This window comes from Anopheles coustani, chromosome 2 (genome assembly GCF_943734705.1).
Source record: "Anopheles coustani chromosome 2, idAnoCousDA_361_x.2, whole genome shotgun sequence".
NCBI classification, from domain to species: Eukaryota; Metazoa; Arthropoda; class Insecta; order Diptera; family Culicidae; genus Anopheles; species Anopheles coustani.
Window position 1 is genome coordinate 59,897,310 of NC_071289.1, and position 22,945 is coordinate 59,920,254.

Here is a 22,945-nt window from a genome sequence, read left to right on the forward strand (position 1 = left end):
GTCACCTTGGGCGTAGCCACGGCAAACGAAAACAGGGAGAAAAAAGAAGACAAGAGAAGAAAATTTATTTGCCCTAAACTTTGTGTGTGCATCAAATTGCTCCGCGCTTCTGTGCGTCAGTATCATTGAACAAATATTTCCAGCGGGGAAGATAATTCGCAATCCTCTTCTGAGCGCTGGTGAGTGTACGAAGATAAATTAGTCTGCAGCGATCCGGAAGCCTCTCGGTTATTTAACCTTCAGGTCTACGACCAAAAATACCTACGTTAACATACGACCGCCTACCCGGGTAGGCCATACGTTTTGTATGGGGGTTTGCATTTTGCTGTGCTTCAAAGCTAATATCTTTTGTTCTAGATGCCGTAGTGAGTTGAAATTTTCAGTAATGATACTTAAGAATGTTTTCTAACACATCCCATTCAAATAATAATATTAAAAATTCGATAAGTAAGTAATTTTTTCATTCAAATATATTTTATCCCATAGATCTACAATCGCCAACTCTGTAAACCATACATTTTCAATAAGTTATTGTGTTTGTTTATACTTCTTAAGTTTCTGGTGAAGTAAATTCTTGGTGCCTTCAACATTTTTGCTTATAAATTGAAATTTCAACGATGTAGAAATATTTTTCTATTAAACTTTACGTTTTGGAAATGTTCATGTTCCTCAGTAAATTCAGTGGCATATCTGGAGGAAATTCTTCATTATACATTGTTACAACTGATATTTAAGCCTTAACATTTTAAAACTTAGCTCATATACATAAATTCGATCGTTTTGTTTCAAACGATAACAGTTTCTTTTGTATTTAATTCAACCCGTTGCATCATGATTTTCTTGCAATTAATAAATTATTATTTTGTGTAGCAAATTATGAAAGTTCACCTAGAATGCTTTCGTTGCCGCTGTGTGGTCCAAAATGTAGCATAATTTGCATATTTGTACATCGTCTTCGAGTTTATCTTATTACTAATTGTTCGAGGAGTTCGAGGAGTAAAACAGTTTTTCATAGTGTGTCTTAGATAAATTTGGATTGTTTTCAATATAAATATAAAAAGAAAAACCCGAGGGGCACCTCCTTTCACCTACTGGTGGTTTGTCTTGGTACAGAAAAATATAAACTCTCGTACAAAACGTATGACTTACCCGGGTAGGCGGTTGTAGATTTAAGGGGTATAAATAGAAAAATGGTGTAAAAAAATACTTAGAATAAAAATAAAAAGTCGGTTTTCGGCAGAATGATAGAGAACATGTTGCTTGAGGCATTCCAGGAATTTCGAGTCGATATAACTGTTCAATTCGAAGTAATTGCAAAATAAAAGCGCAAAACTTACCCAGGTAGGCGGTTGTAGATCTGAAGGTTAATATCTCGCTGATGCTGTTGCCTTGATTCCAAGGGAAAAGGTCGACGACAACAAGAGGTGACGAAATAGTGCAGGCAGCTGGTGGAAGTGAAGCGTAGCGAAAGTTGAGCAAAGGAAAAAGTTAAAAACGCAATAGTTGGCGAAAGCACGAACGAAATAATCACGGATTACGGATAGCTATCGGTAAGATTACCGACGTGTTTCTACGAGTTGCGACGCGTATGACATTCTAGAAAATCGATACTCTGCTTCCGAGACCTTGTGTTAGTCATCAAAAACAGAACGGTTAATATTTTGTTTTGAGTCGTGGCTTGGAGTTTTTTTTTTAAATACTATTTTATGAGAAAGCGATGTATCCAAGAGGGAACCGAATGATTAACGTGTTTCAAACATTTTATGGAACGTAAAATTTAGACATTCACGATAACAACAACAATCACATGATGAAATGCAAAGATAAAAGAAAATCCCCAAACAAAGCAATCCATTTAGATAGCCAGCTCATCAAGAATGGGACCAGAAACAAGTGTGTATCAAAATTTCCTTGTGTCTTTTCTTGTCTTGTAGATCCAGTACAAAAGCGGAAAAGAAACCAAAACAGCAGCATCAAAATGCCACCGACAAACAACCGGCCGGATGAGCTTCCGCCACCAAAGGCCGACTTCAGTGCGCCGCCACCGTATGAGGCGAATGATTCGCAGGGCGATAACTATTCACAACAGTCGGTCCCGGTTCCGGAACTGACCACAAAGCTCCCAACGTACGAGGAGGTGCAGATGGAGAAGATGATCAACCATGAGCTACCGATTCCGCCGATGCAGCCCCAGATGCCACCGCCACCGCCCAGCATTACCTCGATGGGTATGGGCCGCGGACCGGGCGTCCCGGGTGGACCGCAGGTCACCTTCATTGCCATCGACGCGGACGGCGAGAACATTACCGCCGACAATGGGCTGCTCGGTACGGACATTGTGTTCGTGACCGCCTTTTTCATCGCGTTCCTGTTCAACTGGATCGGGTTCCTGGTGCTGACCTGCTTCTGCCACACGATCGCCGCCCGCTACGGCGCCCTGTCCGGTTTCGGGCTGTCGCTCGCCAAGTGGACGCTGATCGTGAAGAACTCGACCGATTTTGCGTCGCACGAAAACTCCTGGCTGTGGTGGCTGATCATGGCGTTCGGTTTCCTGATCTGCGTCCGAGCGTTGGTGCAGTACGTGAGCATCAAACGGACCTGGCGTCTGCTTTCCTCGTCCGCCCAGGAGCGGCTGCTATTTTTCTACTAGATTCCCCGCCTGTCCTTGTCTACACGTAGCAATGTTTCGAGGAAAACCATTTCCATTCTACTTTGTCGCAGAAGTACGTGCATGTGGCTATCACATCACAAGAAAACGGGAAGGGAGCGAGAAAAGCGGGAAAAGAAAATCGTTAAGATTTTTATCATATCGTGTGATTTTCCGTGATAGATGTTATATTTTTCCCCATACATATAAAGTAAATGATTTTTAATCGTCTTCTTTTGAACCCAAAATCTCCATCCGTAGATGGAAAATATTGAAACCATTTTAATGTGTCCCCGAGAGGCTTCGGTTTAACTACAGAACCAGATCCGGGCGATGCAAACCGCAGACGGTAGCACCACCAAATACACGCTTGTCTAAACGTTTATTCAGGGAAAGCGGAACCATATGTGTTGGGGGCCAGAAGGCGCAGCTATGTTACCCTGTAGATCATCGTTGTGGTTGGATACTTGTGTTTGTATGTTGTTTTCGTTTCGTAGCAAAGGGCTGAAGGGATTACCATTAGTTTTGTGATAGCAATCAGTAACACATCTTCGCCACATTAATCACATCAACACTAGTTGTGTTGGGAAGCAAGCGTCATCCTCCATGAATGAATGTTCGACGGTCGGTGTTTAATGTTGCACGATCCAAATAGGCTTGCCACAGCCATTGGAGTATTTCCGTTTTCCCATTCACTCCAACCGAAAACACTTTCCCCCGATTGCCACGGAAACGGGATTCGCAAAAAAGGCATTCCTAAATGGTAGAATTACGTTCGTGTGCACACTTTAGTTACGTGCTTGTTGCTTCCGTAATACTTTGCTGTTATTTTCGCCAAGGGTTTATTCATTTCAGTTGTTAAATCTTTGATGGGAAATTTATTTAATTTAAGGCCATAATCCGACAGTTGAGTACGCAACGGAAATGAAACAAACAGGAAGGTGGGCGGAGGGCCAGCGATCCTGATTGTGTTGCATTGCAAACATAAAGCTAACACAAAACACCCGGGAAATAGCATCGACAGCTGGAGTGCAAAACATAAAGAGAAACCATATTTTTATACTTTGTAAATAGTTTGTAACAACGAGCAGTTTGGGCGGGTGAGAATAAATGGAAGTTAACGTATGCTGAAGGGAAACAAAAAAAAGCCACTTGCAGCAACTTGCAAACTATGCATGGTGAATGTAGGGGATATAGTAGTAAGGAAAGTTGACCGGCGCTACCAGGAGATCGTGGATTGGCACAGCAAAAAATTGCTTTATCGCATTATGAAAGAATACATCTACATCTACACTACTATTAAATGAACAAAAGTAAAATTGTAAAAGTATATCTCAATATTGTGAAAAACGTAAAAATTATAAATAAAAAAAATAGTATAAACTCATGGTGATCAAACTTCTTTACGCCACATGGCAGGAGAACCTAATGCTTGCTACTAGTCTGCTCTACTGCTTACAAAATGTTTTGGTTCTATACCTGTTGTAATCAATATGGTTAAATTGTGTTAAAACTCTTGTTTTTTGTACCAACGGTTTAATATACGTTATGATGGAGTAGCGCATGTAGTCGATTAAATTTGCTTGCAAACCATCAGTGGCGTCCCAGAAGAAGCAGAGGAAAATCTTCCTAGCCTAGAAGCGGGAAATTTTAGCTCTATTTTTGATGACATATCAAGGATGTAAAATAAAACTTAAATTAAGGGAGCGGTACTTGTGGACATCTTGCAAATTTACCTGGTAAATTGAAACATAACAATTGGATTTTTCGTAGACTCCGGGTTAAGTGTAATTTATGTAATTATGTTGATTTTAACGGAATATTGCCAGCTGCATAAGGCTAGTCTTTATAGACATTCTGTTATATTTAGTTGCTAGGCGACTATTAGGGCTTGCTTGGTTAAAAAAACTGTAATTTTCGGTTAATTCGAAACGTTCACGTTTCTTATCACAACATGAGCTGAAATTTGTTTGGAAGGTTTCTTTTTTTTATTATCTTTCAACCTCCATTTACACTTTCTCCACTGTCTTCCTTTCGCAATCATCATGTGCCGAATGTTGACAGTCACTTGCTCTCCATATCAACAAAAATAGAAGATCGTAGTAGCGGATGACCACCTCCACCCCCACCACGACGACATACGACCGTTCGTCCCGCTTACTTCTTCTCCTTCTCCTTGAACTTCTCGTCGCCCTTGCCACCACGGATACGACCGGTACGACGGGCAGCAATGAGACCGACCTTGCGACCCGGGGGCGTGCCTCGCATGACAGTCGAAGCCTTACCGATGTGCTGATGGTTACCACCACCGTGCGGATGCTCGACGGGGTTCATCGCCACACCACGCACCTTCGGCCAGCAGTTACGCTTCACCTTGTACTTGTGGTACGCACGACCGGCCTTCAGGATGGGCTTGTCGATACGACCGCCACCGGCAACGATGCCAACCATGGCACGGTTGGCCGACGACAGCACCTTCTTGGCACCGGACGGCAGCTTCACACGGGTGCGCTTGGTGTCCGGGTTGTGAGCGATCACCGAGGCGTAGTTGCCCGAGGTACGGGCCAGCTTGCCACGGTCACCGGTCTTCTCCTCCAGGTTGCACACGATGGTACCTTCGGGCATCAGACCGATCGGCAGCACGTTGCCAATCTGCAGCTGGGCACGGTGACCACAGTACACGAACTGGCCGGTGTACATGCCCTCGGCGGCGATGAACAGCTGCTTGCGAATCTTGAACTTGTACGGGTCGCGGAAGTGCACGACCGCCAGCGGGGCACCACGGCCTGGATCGTGGATGATTTGCTACAACAAGATACACAAGAGAACAAACATCAGCTGACGTTGTCCATTCGGTCCCAACGAGGATGTACACACTTACCTTCACGACTCCCTTCAGGTATCCATGACGTTCAGCGTAGTCAAGGTGGCGCAGCTTAGGCTGTCCCTTTCGCTTCTTGGTGTGTGCCCGGAAAACGGATCCGGCACCTTTACGCTGTGCGCGAATGACGCGTCCCATTTCGACGCCCTACGACTGCAGAAGAACAAAAAAAAAACTAATATTAAAATCGACGGTCTTCTGGGAGTGTATATTTACACAATCATCGGGTAAAAATCGACACAAAACATGCAGCACAGTTTCGGTTAAACAAATCATATACACTCGGTTCGTTAGCTACCCTGCTTTCCAGGGGCTAGCACCGTGCGATGTGGAAAAACATTGGCCACGAACAACTGATTGCAGGCGATTGAGGGGAAATTCTCCACAACGCACAAATCCCACCGTCGCCGACACTAGTGCAATGCATGTTTATGATAGATTTTTTCCACTAGAAACACTTACGAGGCTTAAAATGTAAATTTAATGATACACAAAATGTGTGTTCACTAGACTCTGCGACGAGCCGGAAAGAAAGAGAGAATCGCCGAACTGTCTAAATGAGGAAATGGCGGAACGCAAACTCATTGACAGATCGAAGATGCGTTCGCAACTGTCAAAGTATGCGTTTTTTTGACGGAATAGCATTACGTTCCTGGCCTCTATGTGCTATTTACGAACCTTTAAAAACTTTTATAAATTTGTGTTTATTATATCATGATACCAAGAGATTTCAACTAACTAATCAGATTAATCAATGGGTTTTAAAGACATGGTTTCAGTTAAGAAAAAGCAAAAAAAAAGTGGTATTAAATATTTGCATGATCTTGTAATAGAGACCTAGAACGTTCAAAGGAAATTTGAATTTTCTGATAAAGCGGTTGGTGCAAGCAAATTTTTAAATTTACTGGAAAATGTACAGTAGAAATTATCCCATTCCCTGTTAAAAAAGTTGAAACATAAATTGGTTAATTTTTAAAAACTTTTAACTGGCATGGACGTTATAAGAGAAGTTATGATGAAAACGAAACAACACTTTATTTAAATGATATTTTTGTTTAGTAGTTGCCACGTGGTTCTACAGGTATAGATAGATTGACGCAGGTTATAGTTTTTTAATGGATCAATAATTTATTCTCGAAATATGTTTGCAACTTTTATAGTTCAATAATAGTACATATAGTCACAGGACGTGCGTACATTTTGTTTATTTGGGATTAGGCTGCAAACTCACAACTTGTTGCTCCTTGTTTGCTTTACTTTCATGCCGCTTCCAGTTTCATAAATCGTGAGAAAATACTTATGATTCATTGGCTTTACACTCTGTGTTTACAATGCTCGGCTAATAAGCCACGGGGTAAAATATGTTCTACCAATTATAACAACATTTGCTAACTAAAACAATTTAAAAGCAAAGGATAGTGGGCTTTTGCCAACTCTTGAAAACGCAAATAAAATTTGATTAGAAAGTGAGCAGGCTCAACACTCGACAGAGAAACGTAGATAACGAGTACAAATGTGTTTACGAATTGGAAATTTAGATCGAACACATCATCATAATAATGATCATATTTTAAGTAAAAACTTTCGATACATTAAACTATTGTCTCATTCTAATGCTAACCCATTTCTTTTCCATAAAGTATCGCCACAAAAGTACGAAACTCGTTAACAGTGCTATGTTGCAGTTCTGTCCAGGCTTTTATTTTAAGATTTAACGATGTGTGTTTGTGCTTTTATCATTGGTGGTGACCACTTTTTCATCGCAAAACAAGCGCTGCAGATAAATACAGGATTTAATGTTTGTATGTTACTTTTGCTTGCTTATGCTGTCCTTCATTGAGAACATGTACAAATGTATTGGATTACACAAATCGATCACATTTCGTTTAAATATTCATATATATATGTCTCCTTGTGTTTGCTGGATGTTTGCTTAGTCGGTTTGGGGTTTTTGTTTTCCAATATTTATTATATTACTCGTACATCAACAGGTTGGTTGTTGTTTGGTTGTTTGCAGTTCATTGCGTTACCTAACATTAGCGGGTGTACGATTTTCACTTAAAAAGATATGATCGAGTTGCTTACCGGGTTTTGGCCAATGAGAAAAACAAAACTAATTGAAAGGAAAATGACCATCACTACATGGTGTCGTAATTCACTTGCCCTCCGAGCACCCAAAATATACGATTTTTTGCATTATTATTGGCAACGTTTGTTGAAGCGAGGCTTTTACTATGTCTCTCAAACCGCTGAAAGTTATTCAAAAACATGGTCGTACAACAAATAAAGAATGTAGGGGATTAAATTAACTTTACGACGATGGGGTCGAGAGCCTCTACTTTAGCGGTTGAGTGTGTATGTGGGTGTTTTTCTTATGTTTCATGTACAAACCCTATGGAACGAAAGAGCGGAAGCTTCTTCCGGCCAGCTTAATCGAAGTGAACTTAAATCTTCATTCATTGCCGATAAAATAAAAGTTTACCACTATGAGCGGCTATAATAATACCTGGAACGGAATTGGGACCACCTTTCATCAACGCCCGCCGCTTCCCACTAGCCCTGTATCTATCACACGCCCTACTCTACACTACGTCCCATGGTTTTTCCCCCGTTTTAGTGTCCAACGATCCCATTGGGTGTGCTGCCGATGGTGGTACTTCCGTCGCTACAACCTGTCGGTCCGTTTGGAAGCAGTTTTACCGCACCCATTATTGCTCCGTTGATCACCGAGTCCTTGTCGGATTCCCACTCGTCGGATGTTTCCCTGCCGCTGCTTTCGTTCTCGCCGGAAGCCTCCGCCCGACCGTTCACCGTGGAGTGGGCACCGTTTAGCGGTGCGGTGTTGGTGAGACTCGTGTCCGTGGTGTTCCCGGTGGCCGGAGCGGTAAGCAGTTTCCCATTCGGTACCAACGGTGTTGCCGGAGCTGATTTAGATTTGAGCATTGTTTGCTGCGCATCGAGCGGTGCAATGTTGGCTCCGAAGGAGGACGGTGGCCGGATGATGGTGGCCGTTGTTCGCTTGGCCATACCGTTGAGCCCGCTCGGTTTGGACGGGGAGGAACCGGTTGGGATGGTTCCGTTCGTTTGCGCCGAGGGAGGTGTCCGGTTGGGGGCACCTTTCGTGTGCTTGGCCGTTCCGTTCGCAAGCACCGGAATGCGATCACCGTTCGTGGGCTGTCGGCCTGTAGCCGCCAACGTGCCAATGTGCGTAGTTCGAACGGGTTTGCTACCGGGCGAAGGGGTTCCGTGGAGTCCGAACGAGCTTAGGTTGTGGCTGGAGCCGAGTGACGTTCGCCGAAGGGCTGTTGGTGCACCGGGCCCTGTCGGGGTGGATGGTGCGCTGCTTCCGGTCATACTGTGCCTCACGGAGGACAGCTGCGTGTAGACGGAGGAGATCTGCGTTTTGGTCGGCGTTGACCGGTTGGCGGAGAACGACGGCCCATTGGTGGTGGAGTTCTGAGGGGTTTGGCCGTGGTTGGGGCTACTACTACTGCTGCTGTTGGCCGCTGTTGGTGTGCGCAAGCCGTTCTTGGGCGTTGTTGGGTGTTCATTGCGACTGTAAGAAATGACAAGTGGAAACAATTAGTGTGGGAAAATAACAGAAAAATCTTAGGGGTACTGAATGAAGTTCGTGGAGGCTGTTGATTGTTTTTGGAAGCATTCTATTTAGTTACACCGTTCACACTTCTAGGTTACGTTCAAGCACCACGTTAGCGTTTGAGTATTACTTGTTACAAACTTGTCAATAAATATAAGTTATTCTACATTTTCATCTTTCTCAGCTTCGTCAGGCTACCTTTTTGTCAATTGCTTTTAATGATTGAATTCACACTATTTCGTGCTTTCGTTCTGATTTCTCACAAAATTGAATTAGGGATATCGTGAAGTTGTGAATCAACAAAATGTATTCCTACTTTATCAACCAACTCTACTATGTTGAAGTTTTGTGTAGACGGGTTCTGCTAAGAGTACCTATAAATGTGTCTCCATTTGGAGTTGTTCACAATTATTGTACAAAAATGAAACGAGCAATCGTGGGCAAAAGAATTGTCTCAAGAGAAGTCTCAAAAACGGATAGAGTTGGATACTGATTTCACCCTAGCTTCGCAAGAAGAGTTTGCTGTTGAGCTTTAAAACACGAAAGACTGAATACTGTTTAAAACTAATAGAACAATTTCCACGATCTCTAGTGATCTCGTATTTTTATATAATTCGTTGTCAAAAACAGAAATCAAAAGAATTTATAAAAATAATCAGTCTTAAAAATAGTATAGTCTTTTGTGTTTCTATTCATTTCTATTCTGTTTCTATATTTCATTCCATATGGATGCGTGCAAGGGCATACCATGAGAAACCTTGAATAAATATTGAACTCATGAACAACTGTTGAACTGTTGCTGAATACTGTTGAAATTTTAAAAATTCAAAAAAGTACAGTTCGATCAGCTGCTGACGGTTTCCTAGGCAATTCTATAGTCTAGTTTAAGTTGCCAATACTGTTGTGGTAATCTAGCTCAAATAAAAGTACACTATTATCAGGAAAATACGGTTACGCCACCGATTTCGAGTTCAGATTGATCCCTTCCTGTACGTTGCATGATGTTATCTACAGTGGTCTTCTTAGTGTTAGTTCATATTAGTAGCGGTGAAGCGGATGAAACATGAAGGAAGTTGAAGCGGCTAAAGTCTGTGCTCATTCAGATCAGATGTATCCTTTTACCTTGTTCAACTGCTCGGGTGAGGCATGGAAATATAGGGAACATAAATATGTTTGCTTCTTTAAATAGGACAAATCCACTCATCGTTATTATCTACACCAAAACGATCAACGATCTACCGACATGACTGTTTCTTTGCGATCATGTTAAAAGAAAACACGGAAAACCGACCAACGGATAAACAGCAAAAAAGTACAGTACGATAAAGCCAACCACATCTCTTCACGCCCGGATTTCGACATCCGTTTGGACACTGGCCCTTCCACCCGGCCCTAGGATCCGTACGGTAACCGGCCCGGTGGCGTTCTTTCCGACCACGTGGGCGCAGGGCAAGTGTCCACCCGGCTGTGCACGAGATGCAGGATGCAGATGAGATTGATTGCACACAGCATGCCTATCGCTAGAATGATATCACAAAGCAGTACCTGTCCCAGTTGCAGTCTGTATGGCCGGTTGTTGTGAAGTTTTGTTTTTTTTTGTTTTTGTTTCGAAGCCAAGCCAAGCGTGGACGGAGGAGTGGGTGGGGGTAGGGACGCGCAGAAGCCACGGGGTGGTTATTATATTTGTGGGTTTTGGTTCGATTTGGTGGAAGATGGAAGATTGATCGGGGATGGTCATGTATTAATCCAGTGTTAGGCGAATGTTACATTGTTAGTTGTTTATGCGACGATGCGTGTTACGATAGACGAATGTTCCATTTTGGAGGATGAAATTTCCCGATGGCCATTACAGTGTGAGCATGTTCCGAAAGAAAGAGAAAATAGAAGAAAAACATTCCATAAGGTTCCGGAGCGAGGGCAAGGGGATTTGTCGGGTGCAAACATGGGGGGGGAAATAAAAATTAATCACATCGATCGTCACCCTCGGGAGTTCTCTCTTTACGCGCCGAAAACAACGCTATGAAGCAATAGAGATAGGAGTAAAGTTTACGGCAAGTGCTACAAATGAAAGTGACCGGTCCGGCGAAGATGGTTCTCCGATAAAGGTGGGAGCAGAAGTGTCCTAGTTTACCGTTCGAAGGAAAGCTCACCGGGAAAACCATTGTCGCCGCATCGGTACAGGCTGTTACGCGAGGGCTTAGTAGGGTTAGGAAGCGTTTAAACAAATCACGCATCAAGTGCAGAATGCACTCGGCAAGGTACACTAAACTGTGAACCATGGCCCGACAGCGGAAGACAAAACGGGTAACGAGGGCCGCCTCGAAGGCGGACGATTTGGGGCTGATAGGGAAAAAGTCGGCCACGTACACCGTACGCCTCGGGAGGTAATTTAGAAAGGCTCTTTCAAGGAAGTTATTTTAAGTTTAAATAATTTTAAGACATCATTGATGAGGAAAACGATTAGAAAGTAAATAGCAAAGGGATAGAAAAGAATGGGAGGAAAAGAAGAAAAAAAGAAAACCGTGTTAGGAAAAGGTACCGATACAAACCAACGACCGAACATGAATGGATAGGAGCTATTCAAAATAAATATCCCCCTAATAGAACTAAATATTCCCACTAATAAGGAAAGGTAAAATCGATATGAGTTAAGTGAGCTTTCCGACGGGAATGGCCACAGCAAGGCGCACCAACACTAAATAACGGGCAACAGTGAACTGGCATAATTACCTTCCTAATCCTTCCTGTCCGCCGAAGGAGACGGGCCTCAGCTGAAAAGGAGAAAATGGAGGTGGTTGTAAGAAAACAAATCGGGGTCATAAGAAGTGGCAAATTAGATTTGCTCAAAATACGTTCTCCCTCCCCCAGGTTTGCGAACTTGAGATGGTGTTGGCTTCCCGGGAAACTTACTCGTTCAGTTTGCGTCGCCTGGCTGATGGTTTCCGAGTGGTTCCGGTCGCCGGACGACGTGTCCGATGTGGCCGCAGCCGCTCCGCTGCCACTTCCCGTTGCCTCCGCCACTGCTCCATTGGACGTTCCCTGCCTTTCCCGCTCCGCTTCGTACTTTTCGATCAGATTCTGCTGTTGTCGAATCGTGCGATCTTTTGTTGTCAGTTCGCCCTAGAAAATATGTTTGATAGGTGTTTTCGAATAGAAGATAAAACAAGACGGTTAAACATCTAGCTGACTAAATTGTTTTATATGATATACACGATAAAAAGTTTAAAATATTCTATCTCTAATACAACCTAACTGAATGCTACAATACTAAGGTAAAAGAAGCGAACTATTCGCGAATAGCAAATGATTGCTACTGAACGCTGCTTCTTAATCACAAGGAGCGTTTTGTATAGTTTTATTATTCAAAACAAAAATAGAAAACAATAAATGAAGGGAGAAATAATTTATTTAACAACATAATTGAAATTATGTACAATCTATCTTCAGCTGGTGAGGGTAAATAAAATTACTGTGTGATGCAATAGGATTTTTTTCTGAGAATAAATCTTGCAACCACAACGACATTTAACGAAATTCACAACAACGAAAGCCGGGTTGGTAAACGGTGTACAGTCAATAAGGAAGCCTGATAGAGAATGGCAAAGAGAAGTCCAGCGAAGGGTAGGAAGAATGTATGCAGGAAAAGTAAGTACAGTTTTAGGTAAGTACAATAGAAAATATTGTGCATTTAATGCAATAGATAATTCGATGTGACAATCGGTCGTCTATTTGAGCCAGTAATGTGTGCATTTGTTTGCGTCACATAAGCGACGTTCGAGCGTTGATGCGGGTACCTTCTTCCTTGATCTTGCGGACTTCTAAAAGTTCATTGTCCCGTGGTTGAAGTGTTGTTTTTTTTTATTTAATAAGAAAAGAAGGAAATTCAATATCGGTTCACTACGGGCACAAAAAAAAAAACAATCTTAAACGGATGCACTGCTGCAATGTTGCATAGTGCATGCTTTTTCTGGTGAGCGAAACTAGTTTAGCAAATGCAGCAGGGAGAGCGAAAGAGGTCGGAGAGAAATAAACGGGAAATGAACGTGCAAATACCTGAAGGTAAACCACCTGTCTTCTGAGGTCCGCCAGCTCCTGCCGTTGGTCGTCGAGCAGGGCCAGGGCGGCGACGCCGGACTCGCGGATTAGCACGCCCTGCTCCTGCTGCCGGTTGCTGTCGCCGAGCCCTCCGTTGCCGGCGTCCGTCGCCGGCCCGTTGCCGTTGTTGCCGATGGTGGCCGCAGCGACCGCGGCTGCCGTTGTGAAGAATTGCCCATTGTTACTTTCAAATGGGTTGAGAGTGTCGGTCTGGATTGCGGAGTACAGAGTGGAGTGGTTGAAAGGATGAGTTGCTTCTTACCCAAAAACTGCCTTCGAGGCTTCGCCAAGGGTTAGTGTGCTGTAAACAAATTCATTCCATGCTACTACTACTACTACTACTACTATGGTTAACATTACAAGCACAAAGGGTGCTCGACATTTGGACAACACGGTCAGTAAAATTATTAAGACATTAATGTTTCTCTCTTCAAACTTTAAATGTTACTACATTGGGGTAGCGACACACTGATAAGACATTATTTCAACTGTGCTTCGCGTAACAATTGTGTTACTTAAAAATCACTAACTTAAAAATAGTTCAGGAATAAATAATATAATATTAATAACCTACCATCATCAAATTTTCTTCATCCTGTTGCGGGCAACAGTGACAACAACACAAACACATCGACATCGATGGCAGCGGCGTGGGGTGCGGGTTGGTTGAAGATCGTTCGGGGCAACACACACACACATACACCAGGGATAGGGTTGGAATGGAGGGACGGAAGGACCGGTTGGATGGCCACCGGACAGGTTGGTCGGTGTTGGATGGCGAGGTAAAATGAAGAGCCAACACATACGCCACATAAATAACGTTAACACGGAAGATGATGCGCATAAAACATAGACGATCAAAGGAGAGAGGGGGACATTGAGAGAGGAAAGGAGAGAGAAAGAAAGAGAAAAAGAAAAATAAACGAAGAAAAAAATAGAGAAGAATACAAGTCAATATAAAAAAAAAAACAAACGAAAGAAACAGATAACAATCGCGAGCACGTGTAGCTGTAACAGCTGAGATCCGGCGCCCGAATTGGTGGAAAAGGATATGTTTGTGAGGTGCGTCAAGTTCGGCGAAATATGTTACATGCGCGACATTGAGAGTTATATGCAACAAGTTATGCGAATTTCAGGTGAAAGTGATAAAGATTTAGTAGAAAAGTTACGCAGAATGTTGACATACGCAATGGGGTTATAAGGCGCTATTAATCACCAGTTCAATCAGTGACGTACTTTTTGGAGAAAACTTCTCTTATCGAGTTGTAGTTTTTAAAACTCTAAGTGTCAAAATTTCACTTTATTCTAGAGATTTATGTTTCTATTCTTATTCTTATGTTTTCAAATATTGGATGTTTAAAAACATATAATTTCGAAATAAATTTCATTGAACTAAGGTCCCAAAGAGAAAAAACTTTTTTGGGTAACAGATAAGTAGTTCTTATAGCGTTATTCGTAATTTGAATAAATATACAATTTTCTTATCAGAAAACGGCATATTCTGATACAACAAGTTTGCATCGAATAATAAGCAACATCAGTTGAAAGGATTGAAAGGGTCAAACGGTTTAAAACAGTGTAGTAGAAGAATACACTTTCATGTTGTCTAGTTCTAAGAGTAAAAGGTTCCAGCTTTTTATGTTGTGTTAAGAGGAGTTGGTTATGTAAAATTATTCAACAAAAGTAAAAATTTAACCTGAATATTTTTCCTAAAAAAAATCAAAACCCCCATTTCGGTACATCACTGATCAGTACAAACGAAATTGTTTAGTAGACGATTTGCGAAGAATGTTTTCTTGCCTCGTCCTCACAGTCTTGCGGCCGGCGAGACTTTGGGGAACCATTAATTTACCAAGTTGCGGACCAAAAATAGCTTCGCAAAAACAGATCATTCTTGTGCTTGTAAAATCAATTGTCTCATGAGGATGAACGGAACTTGTACGATGTGTCATGCAATCTTGCGGAGAGTTCTACGAGCTAGTGCCCTTTCTTTGGTGACTCTACGTTAACTCATGCCAGAGGGTTCACAGATGAAAGCGGAAGGAGTGCGACGAGGGCCATCGAAAAGCGAAGCGAACCTAATACACAAATTCGTAAGGTTTTTTTTCTAGGCCACACACAACAACAAACGGTGTGAACGGAAGAAGGGGATTGCAAGTTGATAACCGCCGGCACCACCTACCTCTTGCAGTATCCGACGTAGTCGCACCAGCTGCTTCTTGAAGTGCACCACGTCCTGTAGCATGGAGTTGCGCAGCGACTTGTCGAGCAGGGTGAGATCTTCCGCGGAGTTGGTCGCGGTCGAGCCGGAGTCCGTGCAGCCGTTGCCGTTGTTGTTGTTGTTGGCCAGGTTGTGGAACTGGCTCAGGGTGGCCGTCTTGTACGCGCCGGCAAAGGTTCGCCGGGGCAGGCTGTCGATGGAGCGGGGACTTTCGGAACCGTTCGTCGGGGTGGCATTGTTCTGCAGGCGCCTGGTGAGCAGTCGCGCCCTCGCCGGAAGTTGAGATCTGGTTTGGGGGAAGGTAGCAAAACACAAAAAGAAAACAAATTGCAAATTAGTTTGTTTATGCAGAAGCGAGGCGCACGGAAAACAGCTTTGCAGATAACATAAATTTTGATTTCCTTGTTTTATGCCCCAAGGATCAAACAACATGGTTTCGCGAAAACACTTTGCCAGTAACTATTACTTGGGCGAAACGAATACAAGACCACTTCGGGGGCCTGTTGGGTACGACTTGGAACCAAGTTTGGCAGTGAAGGAAGCAGAAAATCGATAGTAACCTATTTACGACTCCAGCACCGCTCGGAAGTTGGTCGTTCGCTCGGGACGGACTAAGGCTCAGTCTGGCGGAACCACCACCACCAACGGCTGTCGTCGGCGGAAGTACTCGCTGCTGGGCTTTGGCGGAAGTGCCCGTGCTGCTACTCCGCTGCCTGCACGGACTCGTCAGTGCCAGCGGACGACCGGACGACCCACCCGGCACGGCCAGGTACGTTGTCGTCGTCGTCGTCGTCGTCGGAGTGGCGTTGCTTGAGGATGGCATAGATGACAAAGGTCCACCGGGGATTCCCTTCGGTTCGCTGGCGGCCTTCCGGTGGCCGTGCCTACCGAGCAGCCCGGCATGCATCGGGGAGTTCGACCGGGATCGGCCTACCGAGTGGACGTACAGTTTTTCCGACGTGTGCAGGTCGGTCTTGACGCGACGAGCGCCGATCGGCGGTGAGCCGGCCGTTGCATTGGATTGCATTTTCACGACGTCTAAGGCACAATAATTCAATTATGATTGTTTCACTTGCTGGGCATAAAGGCCGGGGTATCGGGGAGGACGCGCGAACAGAACTAGGTTAACATCCGACACCCTTTCTCAATTTCTTGCTCACTGGAGGTTGCCCCCCAAAAGCGCAACAGGGCTTTGAGCGTGCCTTCACCGGGCGGGTTCTCCGTTGCGTACGCGGTTGCTTATCATAAGCCCATGTGCCATCGTGTCGATAAAGGGCTTAGGCGGTGGCGAAACAACTACACGACCACACGAACTTCGGGACGCACATTTTGTCGTGTTTTATATTTCTTTTCACCCTCCCTTCCCACTCGTAATTTTATCGATTTTCGCGTACGTCTTCGGGTCAGATAAGATGAAGCTGATGCTGAACGGTGTCGCATGCAGTATCGATTTTTCTGCTTCGACGTTCGAAGGTAAACATTTCGTTTCGGACTTCGCCTAGATGCGGTTTTCCGCGGTCGATTCAACCCTTCGAGCCGGGATATCTATCTATATCACAGTTATCACAGATCAGCCTTCCGCTTCGAAGCACTCGATCAGCGTCGGAACGGTCCTCACGGTCCTGGGGGTTTTGCTGGGTCGATATATTCAACAGGACGTGCACCGTCCTCCGCTGTCCGTCGGCACTCGGCGAGGCGGAGATTTTCACTGGCACTTTCGCACGGATTTAGCACGACCGACTGTTTCGGTCTTTGGTCGATACTACTATTACTAATACTACCTCCACGACCACCTCCCACTACCCGATCGGTTCAATTATCATTTCTAATTTCCACCTCACCACGCTGTTACTACTAGGCACCACTACTATTGTTTCGTTGGGTTCGGTTTTGCTGTCGGAAAATTTCTCCGCAAAAATAAAACTCTCACTCTCGCTCTCCGCGCGCACTGGCACGTTTTTCTTCGCCGAGAACGGAAAAACCACCCTCTTCTTCACTCGCTTTCTTTCTCTCTCTTTCTCTCGCTCAATGTGTCACTTGTCGTTGTCCTTACTTCCGCCGGGTGGTTGTGTGATTTTGTTTTGTGGGATAGTAAAAATATAATTTCCACCCGAAGGAAATCTCTCTCCGTGGGATTGGGGAAGTTCACGGAGGATGTTGATGGTGGACCGGGATCGTGGCTGAGGAATCCGCGATCTGGTCTTCGGCCGGGTTGGGTAACGTAAACAAAACAACACGGACAGGCCCAAAACAACCCCCCACAGTGAACGCAACAAGCGCGCGCGGCGTCGTCCGGTGCTGCTGGCGTACTGAGGAGGAAAAGCGCCTCGGAAACACCATGCGCAGTGAGCGGCATCGCCACGGTCCAACATAGTGATGGGGGGCGGGGGCGAGGACGATGGGGGCAGTGGTGTGGTGTGGTTGTTTTAATTTAGCGAACGTCCGCGTCTTTTGCTTCACACACATGGGGTGTGTGTGTGTTTTTTTTCCTTAATTTTCCGAACGTTCATTTTTCCTTTCGGTGGCTCAAGTTTCGCCGAAACCGGCAGACACCTGCTTGCTGCAGCGCAAGGTGGAAGGAGGATTTATGCTTGTTTTTTTGTCTGCTTGCGCGTGTTGCAGTTTTTGAATAATCAATGAGAAGGAAAGAGAGAGAGAGGGAACGCATGTGCGAAGAGGGAGCGAGACATCGAGCGCATACATATATATGAATGGGCCGCGCCATCCGCGACGGGTGGTTTTCGTTTGATAAAAACCAACCCCTCTCTCCCCGCATCTTACCGCCTTTGGGTCACACATGAGCGGTTCTTATCCACCACCCCAAACCGGGGTAGTGCCACCACCCGTCCAAATCCTTCCGCAACTCGATTGTAGTGTGTGGAGCTGCCAATTCTCTCGGTTTACGCCCCAATGGTGCCTTGAATGGAAGGACAACGCGGCGTGTGTGGTGAGTCATGCCGATGAGTCCTCGAACAATACTCCTCTCTTAAGAGGATTACCATCTCACGACATCTTTGGGGCGGTCTGAGATTGATTGTAGCTTCTTAAACATCGATTTAAAAGGGCAATCAAATAACGATCTTGAGTTTGAGAGACACTAAGATTAGAGAGTTTCTGGGGAGTGTGGTGATTCACTAGTTGATCTATTTTACCCACTTGTGTTAACATTGATCGATCACTGAAGAAGAAATGGTGCTCTCCTGAACTACTTTTTCCAATGATTCACATTCAGCACCAAAGGAAAATGTGCTGAATGTTTGCTTCTCGATAAACAAATTCCTGCCTCGATCAAGCCGGGCGGCCGCTAACGAGATCGGACATCGGTGAAACCGGTGAGAAATCTTTCGAAGAAAGTGAAGCTACTCCAACACAAGCTACAAGGCATCACTTAGGCGAAGCCAATTAGGGGGCACTCGAGCGTGGCGCCGTTAACGATTGTCCTCCCGGGCATACGAAGGCACGCCACGCCAAACCAGACAACAACATTCACGCCATTTTTGTTGTTATCCGTGTGGCCCTAGACCCGTGTGCTTTGCTTATCACGGCGCTAAATGCTTTCCTACAACCGGTGGTGCCGTACCGCGTATGCCTTTGCGCGTGGTTCGATTTCCACTTTCCACCAACGCCTGCGAGTTGTTTGGCACCGTTTCGCTCCCTTGCGTGCCGTTATCGCAGGGCCGGGGGCCTGATAAGGAGCAAACGGGTAAGGCCTCGTAATCGTGTCACGGTGAGGCATTAGGCGATAAACCAATTTAACGAACCCGCGTTGGAAGGAGAATAATTGATTCCAGTGAGATGCGTCGTAGGGTTCGCTAAAGATAGGATTGTTTCTATTTACATACCAAGCTAAAATGTATCAAATGCTGTTTAACAATTTTAGGGTTTCTTACATACACCTTTTAGTATATGCTTTATCTAACACCCAGGGGTCGGCACGTGGGCCAAATTCCGCCCGCCAACTGATTTTATCCGGCCCGTTAGAAAACTTTAGTGCTACATACGAAAAACTCATCTCAATTCTTACCGGATTGGTTCACGATGTCCGGTTTGTTTTTTCCCCAAATGAAGATTAAAGTTGTGGAGCGAGCTGTTCAATACCAGGTGGCTTGCTCTTATACTTTATGTTAGATTACATTCAAGAAATACAATTTTCATACCCATTACGAACTAAAAAATGGCTTGTAATATTGAAAACTTATCGAAAGTGTGTTAGATTAGTTACTCAGCGAGTACGCCAATAAAGCTGTTTAAAAATAATTTATATACAGGATTAATTCCAAGTACAATTTAAAAAAGGCATTCACAGTACAATGAATAAAAATGTATAAATTGACAAACCCCTGATCTAAACCATACAAGAAACATTCACAAGCTGATATGTTCAAAGGTTGTCGCAACAGCAGAAGAAATTAAAAAGTATATGTTGATAAAAATGAGGAGCAATATCTATATTGAAACGAATCCTTTACTACCATCTAATATGTCGAAAATTCTATCCAGGAACATTGCAAATGATGACGTATGCGATCGAAGCTCAATATCAATAACAGCGACATCTACATTTAAACCGATTTATCCAAAACAGATCGATTTTAATAGAGGATATATTATTCAAGGTTTAATGCGAAGAATTTCCTGTTCTTTTCTTCAAACTTTAACTTGAACATAATATTTCTTCTTTAATCTTTTGTTCCGAGTACTCCACTAAAGTTTCTCTTTCAACACATTCAAAATAAAATTTAAAAAATTTACAGTACGTTTCACTTCATCGAGAAAATGTTTACAAGATGCGAATGAGCATTTTCTTTTGGTTTGTATGTAGAAAATTGTCTTTATAATTATTAACACAAAAACCTCTCTACCATTTCATCCCTTTATTATCTTCAACGTTTATGCCGTTGTTAATCAAGTGTGAACCACTTTCTGGGCGGGATTTTTCCTAACGATTGTCTCACATAAAACTTCCCTGACGTGAAACATACTTTACGGGTTTGTTCGCCTCTACATCAAACCACGAGTGAGGTCATGTTTTGTTGTTCAGCTCGCGGAAATGGATCTCCCCCCGAACATGCGCATGGTTGCAAAATTGTTTCGTGTGCCAGCAGGCAATGTATAAAAAATCGTCACTCAAAGTTTATGTTTATTCATCTAGCACGCTTCGGCACCGGCTACCCGACAAAGATGAGGACATTTTAAATACCGTTCCTCTCTTTTTAAAAATTGTTCAAATATTTGACGGAAGTGGCACGGGCCGCAAGGCTGTAATACATTGCGCTTGAAGATCCTACCGTGACATTCAAATGGACACGATCGAATGCCTTGTGACCATCACACTTTCGGTGGCCGGCGTTTGTGTGTGTACGCCTGTTTCTTTTTCCTCAAAAATAATTATAGATGCGTTCTATCAACAAGTGAGTGGCCGGCTTTTCGTCTCAGCGTCGGCTTGGTGAGGTAATCGGTGGTTTATAATTAAAAAAATGACACACCCCAACCGGAGCGGGTTTTATTTAACGTCAGACGGAATACAACGGAAGCGGCCAAGCCTACAAAGCCAGTGTACGGGGCCAGCAAGCATGAAGCCGTGCATCCCGCGCATTAACGGGTGAAAGGAAATTATGTCAGTCGGCTCGGAGGATCATCATTTGTGTTCGTCATCGAGCGCGCTACGGTGACGGTTTTATTGATACTGCTATATTAATTAAGAGTTAAAGGAGGCAAATAAACCAGCCAACCAAAGACGGCCGAAGGGGCAGAAGAATAGACCCTTCCGCTCGGAATGCCCTACCGATTGATTACACCTTCATTTAGAGCACTCGGAAAACAATCTTTTCGTGCTTCCAAACTAACCAACCGCATCGCAAGTCCTCACGCCGGGGACCTTCAAAGGTGGCCAACCATGCGTTTCTGACGAACGCCACCTAGCTCGAGGCGGGGGACCAATGGAAAGGTGATCGGAAAAATCATAGTGATTGTGCCCCTCTTTCACCGGAGTGACTCATCACGTGCCTTGGACCATATCTCAAGCTTACGCTTCGCGCGGAGGAAATACTCTTAGACGTTAACATTTCCGCTCACTCTGCCTTCTTGCGGACAATCGATTCGTGAAATCGGAAAATTATATCACACAACCCCACGTTCACCAAGCTTATCAACTCAACGGTGGTGGAGCTTTGAAATGTCGAATTTTCCGAACCCTCGCCTAGCGAAAATTCCTCTCACCGTGTGGTGCATCGTTGTGTTAAAAAGACAATGCATTCGCAAGTGCACAAACAGGTTACCAAATTTCAGCGGAAATAACCAGAAACCCCTAAAATCAGCGGAACCGAATGAGCTGCGAAAACGTGAGTACGGAAGCTGACGAGATCTTTTCTTTTTACACGTTGATGGTACCAATTCCGGGTGCGTTCAATCAATAATCATTATTGGGAGCTCGTGCGCTGAGCTATCACGTACACGATGTTATCGATTTCGGCTCTTTTTCCGTCCGTCCGCACAAGACGAGCCTTAGATTGGGAGAATTTGGTAACCCAGGTCAGTGTTGCTCGCGGCGCGGGAAATTATTTCCTCGCCGGTTATGCGCGGCGCGGTCTTCCGCTACCGGACGTATGCATTTTCCTATCGATGGTGCAATCCAAGTGTATGAAGCAAAATTGAGGCACCTTTAATCGATTAACCATCGCGATGATGATCATCGTTTGCCGTTTCGTTCGTACGGAAGCTTATCGATTACACAACTCGTAATGGGAATGGTGGGGTGGTGATAAGATTGGATAGTGTCGGGATTTTTGTTGGAAAGTTTTTTATATGGCGATACAAGATGAGCGATCAAAACATACGTTAATAATGACAAGAGATAATTCATTAACAATTTTAAAGATCTGATAATATCTCTTAAAGTTAATGCATTCAGTCCATCGAGTTCTTTGCCGTAAAATGCTCATAACATATACACTCTTAAGATATCGTAATATTTTGTGGTGTTTGAAGTCGTATTTTTCGTTCCTCACGGTTTTTTATACATATTTATGCTTGACATATTATAATAATAAAAAGCCTGCAGCAAACTGTATGTGGCTAAAATTATTTATGCATTGCAGCAATTACCTCGCTCGTGAAATAAAACACACCCACCAAGGTAGGGCTGAAGAAAAATCCTATTCTTATCGCACTGCAGTTTTACACATAGCAGGTGAGGTTCTTTATGCGGCGACCGTGCACTTGAAATCTGGCCTGCTTTCATGTCTCTCGGTTTTGTGAATGTGTGCCAGGTGAATGATTACCCCCTTCCTGTGAATGGTGTAGCAAAGTGTTTCAGCGACGCGGATTCTCGTATTTTAGGTCCAATAAATGCCAGAAGGTTCGTGATTCGTGCCTTTGATCCTTTGTGTAGCATGTGGCATTTGCCATCTGGTCGAAGATGTTTATATCTTTGCGTGTTTGGCTAGCAATACTTCGCGTGTTTCTGACTCCACCGAAAATTATACAATGCACTTCGGTGAATTT

General features: G+C 44.1%; 3 protein-coding genes across 4 annotated transcripts in view; 1 reads left to right on the forward strand and 2 right to left on the reverse strand.

The window, feature by feature from the left end:
* The first annotated feature begins 45 nt into the window (after positions 1-45).
* LOC131262331 (NEDD4 family-interacting protein 1-like) lies at positions 46-3,594 on the forward strand. Of its 2 annotated transcripts, XM_058264308.1 has the most exons (3): positions 53-179; positions 1,401-1,550; positions 1,935-3,594. In XM_058264308.1, exon 3 carries the CDS (start codon positions 1,979-1,981, stop codon positions 2,648-2,650), a length of 672 nt encoding a protein of 223 aa, XP_058120291.1. In that variant the 5' UTR covers positions 53-179; positions 1,401-1,550; positions 1,935-1,978; the 3' UTR covers positions 2,651-3,594. The 2 variants fall into 2 exon arrangements, with proteins under 2 accessions (XP_058120290.1, XP_058120291.1); XM_058264307.1 differs by lacking the exon at positions 1,401-1,550 and having other exon boundaries at positions 46-179.
* A 1,018-nt stretch (positions 3,595-4,612) lies between these two features.
* Positions 4,613-6,085, reverse strand: LOC131266898 (large ribosomal subunit protein uL2). Its single transcript, XM_058269583.1, has 3 exons — positions 5,991-6,085; positions 5,529-5,681; positions 4,613-5,452 (listed from the first exon to the last, which is right to left on the reverse strand). Exons 2-3 carry the CDS (start codon positions 5,664-5,666, stop codon positions 4,805-4,807), a joined length of 786 nt encoding a protein of 261 aa, XP_058125566.1. The 5' UTR covers positions 5,667-5,681; positions 5,991-6,085; the 3' UTR covers positions 4,613-4,804.
* A 563-nt stretch (positions 6,086-6,648) lies between these two features.
* The window catches only part of LOC131264740 (nuclear pore complex protein DDB_G0274915), a 36,232-nt gene continuing 19,935 nt past the window's right edge, over positions 6,649-22,945 (reverse strand). The window contains exons 7-12 of the mRNA XM_058267010.1: positions 15,404-15,728; positions 13,796-13,816; positions 13,180-13,431; positions 12,037-12,246; positions 11,857-11,897; positions 6,649-9,084 (exon numbers count right to left, since the gene is read on the reverse strand). Of these exons, the coding sequence (XP_058122993.1) occupies positions 8,142-9,084; positions 11,857-11,897; positions 12,037-12,246; positions 13,180-13,431; positions 13,796-13,816; positions 15,404-15,728 (1,792 nt within the window). The 3' untranslated portion in view covers positions 6,649-8,141. The remainder of the gene's footprint in view (positions 9,085-11,856; positions 11,898-12,036; positions 12,247-13,179; positions 13,432-13,795; positions 13,817-15,403; positions 15,729-22,945) is intronic.